This window comes from Hibiscus syriacus, unplaced genomic scaffold (assembly GCF_006381635.1).
Source record: "Hibiscus syriacus cultivar Baekdansim isolate YM2019G1 unplaced genomic scaffold, ASM638163v2 tig00112491_pilon, whole genome shotgun sequence".
Taxonomy (NCBI): Eukaryota; Viridiplantae; Streptophyta; class Magnoliopsida; order Malvales; family Malvaceae; genus Hibiscus; species Hibiscus syriacus.
The window spans coordinates 1,121,991-1,133,361 of NW_024063344.1; the positions used below are offsets into that span (position 1 = coordinate 1,121,991).

The following is an 11,371-nucleotide window of genomic DNA, read 5'->3' on the forward strand; positions in this document are numbered from 1 at the left end:
TGTGTTTAACAAACGTTTTTTAAGGATCAATAACCTCTTGTTATGATGCAAATACTAGAAAACAAACACAAAGGCAAAAGGATTAGTAAAATAAGAATAAAAATAAAATGACGAAAGAAAAAAAACACAAAAAAGAAAATGGTTAGGGTAAAAATATCTTAGGTTTTGGAATGTGGTTTCAGGGTAGGCTCTAATTCTCTATGGTTTCCCGGTTTAGGTTCTAAAAACGGTACTTGAGTTCTCCTTGCTGGTGCCCCCTTGGGCTTGCCAGACCCTTAGTCTTAAACCCATCACAGGCTTGTGTGGACTAAGTTAAACTCGAGAGGATACATTTTCTTATGCCCGCACAGTGAATAAATTCACACGAAGACATAAGGTATATAAATCCCGAAGGCTACTTGCTAGGCCCGCATGGTGAATAAATTCACACGAAGGCGTCGCTTTCACCCCCACTTAAAACAGAGTTTAGAGCTCGGGTATAGAGCCTTAAATGAAAAAGATTTGAAGGCTGAAATCACTAGAAAACGATTAGTACAACTATTTACCCGAAAATATAATCAAAAGTAAATAAAAAAGGATCGAAATGTTACCTTAAAATTTAAACTTACTATTTTCGTTAAAAAAACAACTGAAATTACCTTAGCCTGACTCACTTACTTGTCCCCAGCGGAGTCGCCAAGCTGTCGCAACCGTCTTTCGGTTGGGCCCCGGAATTGGGCTTCGACTTGAAAAATGTGGATTGGAGTCACCACCGATCATTTATTTAAAAAAAATGGGTTGATCGAATACCCTATTTCTTACCTGATCTGCGTCTTTCTAAAGATGTGTCGGGTTCGGGAGTCGGTTACGGTCAAGGAAGAATTAGCACCCTTGAACCGCCCTTTCGGTACTACATAATTTCCAGTTGTCTTTGATTAAGAAAATTGCAAGTTAAATTAAAAAGTAAAATTTGATCTGAATTACTTACCCTTAATGAGTTTATGAAAATACCCTTAAAAATAAGATGTTAAAAGAAAATAATAATAATAAAAGAAAGTAACAAAACTAAAGAGTAAACCAAGGAAATAAATGAAACCAATAATAATAAACATAAAATAATTGGATGAAAAAAAAATGAAATTGAATAAAATAAAATAAATGAAGATAAAATATATATACAAAAAGAATAAAAAAGGTAAAGTGTTTTTTAAAAAAGAAAAATAATAATAAGAGCAAAAAACTAAAAATATAATGAAAATAAATAAAAAATATAAATAAAATAAAAAAAATATACATTTATAAAAATATAAAAATGTATGTATAATATAATAAAATCTAAATAGTAATAATAATAATAAATAAATGAAAAATAAATATACATATAATATTAACTAAAAAAATAGGAATCATAGAAATATAAAATAAAATGAAGTAAGAATATATATATATATAACGTTAAGAAAATATAGTAAAAAATAGTAAATAAGTAAACATAGATAAAAAAAATAATATATATATATATATAATAGGAAAATAATATAATATAACGCAAAAAATGAAAAAAAAAGAGAACTATAATAAATATATAAAATATAATTAAATATATATATATATATATACATATAAATAATAAGGGTTAAATTAAAATAAAAAATGAATTAGGGGTCGAAATTAAAATCCAATTGAAGAAAAAACGAATATGTGTGTATTTAAAATCAGGGGGACCGAAATGGGCATTAACCCACTGTAGAGGCAAAACACACGGATCCACACGACCCGTTTATAAAAATCTGAATAGTTTTTCAAAAAAAACACAAGCCTCGGGGGCTAGATCTACAAAAATAGATCTCAAAAACACCCCCGTTCATTGGCCAAAAACACTTCTCTCGGTTTTCTTTCGAATCAAAACACAGCAAGGGTAAGGAAAAATAACATGCGAAAGTATGAACTTTACCTTTCAAAATATAAATGCTTCGAAAAATGGCTACGAGTTGCTTGTAATTTTTTGCTTGGTATTTCGTATATCTCTTCCGAATGTGTTACAATAGTGAGTTACAATGACTATTTATAATGCTTGTAGATCCTATCTTTAGGAGTTTAAATAATAGTAAAACTCTATCCTATTTTTAGGAGTTTGAATCCTAGCAAAATTCTATCCTATTTTTAGGAGTTTGAATCCTAGTAGAACGAAAATGTGTTGACAGAATCATTATGAATCTTTTTCATCTTATAATTACAATAAATGTACTCACTTGATAATCCCCGCTAATAAGATGTAGAGATGTTTGGCTAATCAACAACTTTATCTTTCCCTTTTTTCTTGCTAGATTCAAGAGATTGGTTATGATCTTATGCTATGGAGAAGAGCTCAACCCACGTGAAGAAGAAGAATAAGAGTAGAAAATATCTTATCGTTCCTCTTTTCTCCATTTAAAATCCCTAATAAGAAATATATTTTAAATTTATTTTCCCTCCTAAAAGACCAAAGTGCCCTCTTAATTTATCTATAGTTACAAATTAGTCTAATCACTATTCCAAATCATTTTCTCATCTTTTACCACTTATTCAAATAAATCTTAAATTTTCAAATCTTTTCAATAAAGTCCCTAACCTGATATTTGGGGTATTACATCCTAGTTTTAGAAAGCATGCATCACCACCTTTTAGATACGAAGGAAATTCAAAGAACGGTATCCCTTTCAGATTTGACAGCAACGGCAACAAAAGAAGCGCAAAGAGAGCCTACAAGTCCAAGGAAACATTAAAATTCAACAACAAAACATATGTTCCGTACATACAAAATGCTCGAGGAAAGAAGTGGCTTAAAATTTAAGATATTTTTAATTGGAATGAAGCTCTGCAAGTAGGTATGCAGTAATTATTATCTATTATTGCAAAACTTGATTAATAGAGCAGCTGAATCTGACTATTGCTCAGGACCTTTGAACCATCCAAAATCTATCTAAATGAGCAATATTTGATGCGGCAATACTTAACAACTTGGTTTCCCTTGTTTAGTTCAAAGAAAGGAAGAGCATGGATAGGAGTTGATCATCTTTCATGGTAAGTTTTTGGAAACATAGAAAGTTTTTATAGAAACAGTAAGATCATCCACTCAAACTAATATAAGCCAGAAATCAACTCCATTTTTATGCCATCAAAAGGAACCCGTCAAAAGGATTGAAAGGAATGTACTTTGAGAAACATTTTTATTCAAATATTTGCATCTTGAAAGACTAAATGAGCATACACCAATAGGATTGATAGAAACGAAATGCAAGCTTTTACATCAAAACAACAGACATACCTGAAATCCAGATCCAAAAGAATTGACAACAAATATATCAAGTGACTTTGCCTGCACAACTATATTTGAAAGTTTGAGCATCAATGAGAAAATAAACAAGATAACCTAATATGGAAAGCCAGTGTGAGAGAAAATGTATACGTTGTGGCGCTTTGCAGCATCAAGGAAAATAAATTCCTGTTTCAAGAAAGGAAATAATGTTACGTTTGCTTGTAAAATACCATAGAACTTACAGCAGATGGAAATTGTTTGAACCTTAATAATTGATGCACCGGCTTGAAAAGCTGCTGATATTATCATCAGTCCTGGCCACATAAACTTAATTCCAGGTAGCATCTGACCAGTATCAGAACCACTAAAATTACAAAAACAGCAAACTACCATCAGATCTTTACCCCCACTCAAGTACCAAGGAGAAATGCCTGTATGGAGACACTCAATCTGGAATGATAGTCCGGCCAAAGCAGTGCCGTAACAGAATCATGGTACTTTACTGAACTGCTCTTCTCTAAGAAGTGAAACTGATCGTAACCAAAAAATGGCGGGAAAAGAGAACCGGTTTACTTGTGTCGGGTACCTAACATAACAGAGATTTATTCCTTTCCATCCAATACCACCTAAGAATTTTAAGCTACAATGCTATAGCACAACAAATGAATGATGCAGACCGGAATATTTCTAGTATTGTCTTTTCAGTAGCTTAAGCCATCATGTAATCTTACTTTATGCATTTTTAGGCAAAAATTTTATGAGAAAGAGCAAAGTGTCCATTAGGTAGGTAAACTCTTCCACTAGGTCTGCACCTTTGTACCCTACAGAAGATTGAAGGTGAATACCTACAGGCTACAGGAGCAGCTATTGGCAGTAAAGAACAGATAGCATTAACATACCTTGTAACAGCTATTATGACTCCCACTGCTACAAGCAAACAGCCGCCAATTTGGTTAAATGAATAACGGCTCCCCAATAGAACAGCTGAAAATACAAGCTGCCACACTAAAAAGGACTGCAAGATAATAGAAGTATTATTTTGATTCCTAAAACAATCTACTATCAAACATCCGTAAATTGACAACGAGCATCTAATCTAAAATTAAATAAGGGAAATCATTTCTTGTGTTCCATTACTTATCCAAAGAAGTAGATTTATCATAGGCATATTCTATCATTTTAAAGAGAAAACCTGATTCAATATTGGAATGGCTGGTCCTGGAAGCATCGCTGTAGAAATTACAAATTAAATACAGAAGCCAAAAGTAAACTCATTAAATCAAACACAAAAAAGAAATGACATTTATTGTGTCTTAATTCAGACAAATGGATCGTTTGGAAACATCTTAACAAATTCAAATTTACAGATCAAGAGTTCTAATATACTATTGAAAAGTTTGTACCTGCTGAAGCCATTCCACTAGCAACTCCAAGAGCTTCTAGCATACCGATGGCTGCGAATCGCGATTTAGGCAAACCTAACATTTCATTAGTCACAATCCCCGCCCGATAACGTATAAACAGAATCGAAAAATAAATCATCACGTACCTACATTTTTCAAATACAATTAATTTGTTTTTTTCCCTCTCAATGAAACTGAAATTAAATTGAAGTAGAGAGAATTTTACCCAAAAGTGGTAAATTGAGCTAAAAAGAAAGGGTATTCCTTCATGGGAACGAGTGAGAGTTTATAAAGAATGCGGTTGGCAACGGCGAATGTAATAGTCACGGAGGAGCAGATTGCGATTAGCTTAGCGTCGGCGGCGGGGCTTGGTGTTTTACTTAAAGCGCGAACTGTGAGATTAGGGCGGATGACGACGGAGCTTTTGGGTGGAGCTATGGTGGTGCTACGGTTGAGCTGGCGGTGGAATGAAGAACGTTTTTGAGGGAGGGACATTAAGATGGGAGATTGAAGCTTAGCTGAATTGGAGTTGAGAAGGGTGGAAGTTGCGAGATGAGAGGGAAGCGAACGAAATGACGACGTGGTGGAGAATGACATTGTAAGGAAGAAAGGTTGACTGGAGAAGAGAATGCAGGCGGCTGACTGACGACTCAATTGGCTACTGGCGAAAGCAAAGCAATGGTCCTTTTATTGTTTATCTGAACTGGTTTTTGACTTTTTTGGATCGGGGAATTTGAAAACCATTCTGCAATATAAAAAAAACGTGGTGCGAGGGTTCATGATTTTTTATTACTTTATTTAATTTAAAAATTTGGACTATTAATAGTTTGTTTTTATTTTACTTAAAATAGTAGTATTTTGTTATATTATAATGAGTAAATCTATAATATACATAATTGAATTATATTTAAATATTTTTATTAATGATTGAATTTCAAAAAAAAAATATTATTTTATAAAATAATTATTGTGATATTACAATAATAAAATTTAATAATTATTTTATAATAATTAAATGATTTTAATGATCATTTTTTAACGTTACGATCAAGTGCCACAAGATTAAAGTTTCACCTAACGATTTCGTACGATGTTAAATGATAAAACTAAAGTTGATTGTCTAAATTTTAGTGAAAAAAAAAAGAGTTGATTATCTACTTGAACCCATCAAGTGGTCTTAGTGGTAAATGAAAATTTTGTTCTCTTTAGAAGTTATGAGTTCGAACAACTACGTATAAAGATGTGTTATCAGTAGGTTAAAAATATTATGAACATATACTATTCTTGTAACCTTCCTAAACTATTCAAAAGAAAGAAAGGACAAGATTTGGATTGCAAGAATGTCTTAGGAAAATAAAAAAGGTTTCAACTTAGGTAAAGAAAGATTTTAACTTTTCAAAAAAATTGTTATTATTGTGATAATAATAAGGAATTCAGAAGTCAAGAAGCAATATGTCGATGGTATTGTCCATAAATGATCAGGAGCTCAATCGAGTTTTAATACATCAAAAGGTATATGCTCTAGGAGTTACCGAGGTGGAGTACGTAAGCTCTCAAACTGATTTACACAAGCCAGTGTGCATCATCACCACAGTTAAATTACTGGACCGGTCTCCATTGTCTTCGGGAAAAATAGTGATCCTAATAAAACAGCAATCCCGGCTATTGCAACTGTGAATACAAGTCGTCTCCGTGAATATTCAGGTGGCTGCCTTCTCTGACTACCTTGCTCCCTTTCAGCTGGCCTCACATCCCTAAACATAGCTCCCAAATCCATGAAATTAAATCTATGATACTTCGTACTATTCTCTTTAGACAAAGCAGAAAACAAAGAGCTAAATCCTGATACAGTTTTCAGATAACTAAAAGGTAAAAACATCATCGGTTCGAATCTCCAGGTGAGATCAACACAGGTTCAAATATGCACTATTTCCAGGCCTAAAATGCCTTTGTCGGTATAAAATAGCAAGATGAGAAAATAATCTTAACTCGCCATGTTCATCCAGAATGCAGCATTAAACACAAGTGCCCAAAGAACTAGCTCTTGGTATGACAATACATTCAATCGAAAGCAATGAATACTTCTATCAAATATCCTCCTCCGATAACTGAAAGTTACTAATTTTCAGACTGAAATTTGCGAGTACAAATGCCAACTTGCTGCCAAATACTAGAGAGACAAACATATAATCTCACGACATAGGACATCAATAAGCTTAGTCGTACAAAAAATAATTTGTGGAAAAACAATAACTGATTCCAAGCAAAACATTCCAATTGTAAATTATAGCATGTATACCTGGAAGATCCCACATTGTCTTCTGGAATACCATTACACCGTCTTTCATGGTTATATCTTTCTCTCAGTCTAATGTATCTATTACAAAAATGACAGAGCTCTGTCCGGTTCCCGCATACTTCCTAAAATAGCAAAGCACATCAACATTATAACAGTTTCACCTAACAAATATCATTGGAATCCCTTCACTGAAAAACGATTCAAAAATTAGTACCTGATGCTCGGCCAGATCAATAGCAGGCAATGGGAACTCGCAAAACTCACAAGTAACAATCCTCTGGGGGCAATTTTCACCTTTATGGATAGCTAGGATTTCACGTTCCATTGTCTCGCTACACAGTGAACAGGTTACCTGCTTGATATGCATGGAGTCAATAACATCATAAATGTTAACACATGCAAATACCGTGTTGGATTTAAGAGTAGATGTGCAATCGCACATTAGATACCAACTTACATGCATGACTGAAACAAGATACAGATAACCTAACCTAGACTCCCTAAACTTGTAGTTAACTGAACTTATCCATTAAATCATCAATGCTAAGGGAATTACTAGAATCTTTTTGTTTTTTTTTTTTTTTTTGACTTTTAAGGATATTTCAAACCTTCATTGACAATAAACACTTAAGAACGACTTGGTTGAATAATTTCTACCTTACAATCATAATCTTAGAAAATAATCTTCTCTTGACAAATTCATGCATTGAAACCCAAAAGAGAAAACTAGAGCTCAAAAGGGGATAAGATAGAGAGGGGATATTAACTCAAATATCCTTCACTTCAAACAGGCTTTATCAGTTTTCTTCATCAGATCAACTACAAATACTAAGCCAATAAGATGTTTTGCAACCAGGGGAATATGGCAAAGCCAAAACTTTGTTATTCCTACCCTTTCTCCATAGATTTTATTTTAAAATAAAAAACCAGCCTAATAAAAGATCCAAAATTTAGGTACATTTAAATGTTACAAATTATTGCTGTTTATTACGCAATCTTCAAGGGTAAGACAATTTTATTTCTCTAGCACAAATATAGCACTCAAAGGCCATCATAGTGATGGAGAAAGAAGATAGATGAGGAAAAGCAAGTTAAAGAATTAGTTCATTTCAAAAGAACTAGACAAGACTTACCGGAGAATGGGTGTTTAAGAAATGCTCCTCAGCATGCTTTTTGGAACCATATCACCACAAACTTTACATTTTTCAAGATTACGGGAACAATGAGCATAATGCAAGTCTATATTTGAAGAAGGTACGACTCTGTCACTGAACTCAAAAAGGAAAAGTACTAGTTAAAGAGTTTTTCGGTGAGGGAATTTTCAAAACAATTATGTATTTGAGTAAGAGGAACTCAATCCTCATAAAACTGAATTAGAGAACACATCATCGTAACATCAAATTAATTAGCAAATAGCAACCACTTCAAACCAAAAGCATACATTAAGACAAAACTCGGAAAATGATAATGCATTTCCATCTTGCAAGAAAACAAGCCAGTAGACAAACCTCAGTTATCTTTCATCCACAACTCACCTTCCTAACAATGTAAGCACACTTCAATGATGTCATCATTAACTACGAGCATTCATGATAAATAGGAAAAATTGAAAGCTTCAAGCTTTATTCAATATATGCAACACACTTCCCAGTATCAAGTGGATTGCAGAGTTATTGTTAATAGAAAACCAAAAAGAAACACCAGCAATTGTGCTGAAATGTTAAAAAAAATCCGATAATCACAGCCAAATTTTTAAAATTCAAAGGATTTCAACTATGGGCAATGGAAAATGCCGTGATCGGATGATCTAATTCAATCATGAAGGCATAAACGCATCAAGTAAACACGTCTTAGGTCCTGACCGACATCGAAGCAGGTAATTTAACTAAAGTAATTTCTTTCCAGCTTGATTTGGTCAACTTAAATTACTAATCATTTCTTTATACATGAAATTCTAGACAAATCAGGCAACAAAAATAATTAAAAAATAAACCATTTTGTAAGCAGAGAGAAAATTTCTGAACTAGTATAAGAATAGAGAAACTAAGGAGCTGGGATCCAGAAGACAAGAAAAAAGATTGCGTTTAAAACTGAACGAATGGAAATTAATTCTAGAAAAGGGTCACGGAATCATGCTAATAATAAATACCAGTGATCGCATATGCGGGTGGTTTCGTCTGAAGCAATTGTCACAGCCATCCTCTCAAAATCTTTGGTCGACAAAAAGGAAATTCCTAAATCAATTAAAGATGATAAGTTGAGAGGGAAACCGGATGTAATAACTAAATTTCCTAATCAAGATTGGTAATTATACCTGCAAAAAGCATTTGATTTTCGTAGGAGACTCCCCTTCTTTCCTTTCTATTTTCCTTTTTCCTTTTTTTACCAGAAATTTATAAGAGAGAATAGAAATAAAATAAAGGGTAAACTACCTATTAACTCACTAAATTACATGATCAATTCTATTCTGATTACTGAAAACATTAAGTCAATCTACTCATTGGTGGTTAAATCACTAATAATTTATTAACATGGAAGTTTTAAACTTATATAATAATGTATTACTTCTTATTACTTATAAATTCTATCAACTTAATCTTAATTTTAAATAAACTAATTAATTTGATTTTTTATATAAAAAAAATTATCAATTTAATTCAAAAACACACATAATCATGATTATCATCTCTTGCAGTCACCCTAGGCCACCATTTCCACTAGCTCAGAACACCACCACCATTAATTTAACCCGAGTTCATATGCCAAGGCAGCAACTTTAATAACAATAGTAGTAGATATCTTTATGATATTCTTGAATGATAGATAAATTATTGTTATTTTCATAGTGTTTCTCTATCACTTATGAAGCCAAGACTTTGGTTATCACCGGAAAAAAAAAAGCTTTTAGGCTCTAGTTCACCATTTTTATGTATAGAAAACAAATTAAATGAAAGTTTTTAGGTTCCATTTCACTATTTGTATGCAAAAAAACAGGCCGGATGCTTAGAGGGGTTGAGTTGATTCACTTAGTTTGAAGAATATATTTTTTGATTCAATATTTTTTTATGGAATTAATTTTATTTAAATATGGGTTTTGATAAAAAAATATTCTGATTCAGTGATTTATTATTATTTTTTCTTGGGTGATTTAATTCATTTTATTTTTTTAGATATAAAAATGGTTCCAACAATGATGATAGATGACAGTAAAATCGTTGAAAATCGACAGAAAAAAAAAGATTTGATAAATTCAACTTTTGACTAAAAATAATGTAAATCAAATGCTTGGGTTGGAATTTTAACTTTGATGGGTGATTGAGAATAAAATAAAGATAAGATATTGGGTTCAATGAAGAACTATTTTTTTTTTGAGTTCATCAATGAAGAACTAGACTGGTAGGATTGTGGTCAAGAAAGATAAAGAAAGAAATAATGAAAAATGGAGAGAGAAGGATTATATAAAATTGAGACCAAATTGAAGTTGTATAAATTTAGAGGAATAAATTTATTACTATTCTAAAAAGGGAATCAAGTCACTCTTATCATCTGTGACTAACATAAATATATGGTTTATGGTTGATTGACTAATTTGACCGACATTTTTTTTTTATAAAAGTTGTTAGTTTTATTAAAAATATAAAATATTTAAATTATAATTAAAGTTTATAATCATATTTGTAAATTAAGTATATAATAATAATAATATTTTTTTATAATCATTAGTACAAGAAAATTAGTTATTTAAGATCACACAATGACTTTATAAGGAAAATGTTAAAAATCTAACAAATAAACTTGAACAAAAGGTAGATATGAACTTATTTGATTGTATCGGTAAACGAACCACAAAAAAGAATCAAACTATTAAAAGACCACCAAATCACTGTAAATCAAAGTCGAACGACGTGAAAAATAATCCACGAACGCAAATCACGTAGTCAAATCTAATTTGATGATCCAAAACAGAAAATATCAGCATTTGATAACAAATCAGTGTCATCTTGATCAGTTGTGGCGATGTCAAATTGAACCCTAGGAAAATGATAAACTAAAACAACGATCGAAAACATGTCACAAAGACAGATAAAAACGTGTCATAATAACAGAGATAAATGTGTCGTAAAGAAAGAGTTGTTAAAAATAAAAAATAAAAAATAAAATAAAAATACACTATAATAAAATAAAGGAAGAACAATGAATGCCAACGATCGATCAATGAGTCATAAAGATAGAGTTATTAATTAATTGAAATTAAAATAAAAGGTTAATAACCTAATTGATAAAAAAATTGTTCAGATTAGAATCGACATTTTAATTTAATTATTAAATAATTAATTTACCTAAAATAAAATTAAATAGTATAATTTTGGAGTGAAGATAGAGAACTACGTC

At 31.7% G+C, this 11,371-nt stretch overlaps 1 protein-coding gene and 1 pseudogene across 1 annotated transcript; both read right to left on the reverse strand.

The window, feature by feature from the left end:
* Window positions 1–3,054: 3,054 nt before the first annotated feature.
* LOC120180328 (protein CLT2, chloroplastic-like) lies at window positions 3,055–5,390 on the reverse strand. The gene is made up of 7 exons (XM_039185676.1): window positions 4,907–5,390; window positions 4,681–4,826; window positions 4,470–4,507; window positions 4,177–4,292; window positions 3,542–3,641; window positions 3,428–3,463; window positions 3,055–3,337 (listed from the first exon to the last, which is right to left on the reverse strand). The coding sequence occupies exons 1-7, from the start codon at window positions 5,275–5,277 to the stop codon at window positions 3,269–3,271; spliced, it is 876 nt and encodes a 291-aa protein (XP_039041607.1). The 5' UTR covers window positions 5,278–5,390; the 3' UTR covers window positions 3,055–3,268.
* Window positions 5,391–6,120: 730 nt separating this feature from the next.
* LOC120180329 lies at window positions 6,121–9,361 on the reverse strand (annotated as a pseudogene).
* Window positions 9,362–11,371: the final 2,010 nt, after the last annotated feature.

Coding starts and splice junctions, on each gene's coding strand:
- LOC120180328 (XM_039185676.1), bottom strand. CDS start 5,277: ATGTCATTCTCCACCACGTCGTCATTTCGTTCGCTTCCCTCTCATCTC. Junction 3,642..4,176: donor GTCATAATAGCTGTTACAAG/GTATGTTAATGC, acceptor TTGTAATTTTAG/TGGTTCTGATACTGGTCAGA. Junction 3,338..3,427: donor ATGCTGCAAAGCGCCACAAC/GTATACATTTTC, acceptor ATAGTTGTGCAG/GCAAAGTCACTTGATATATT.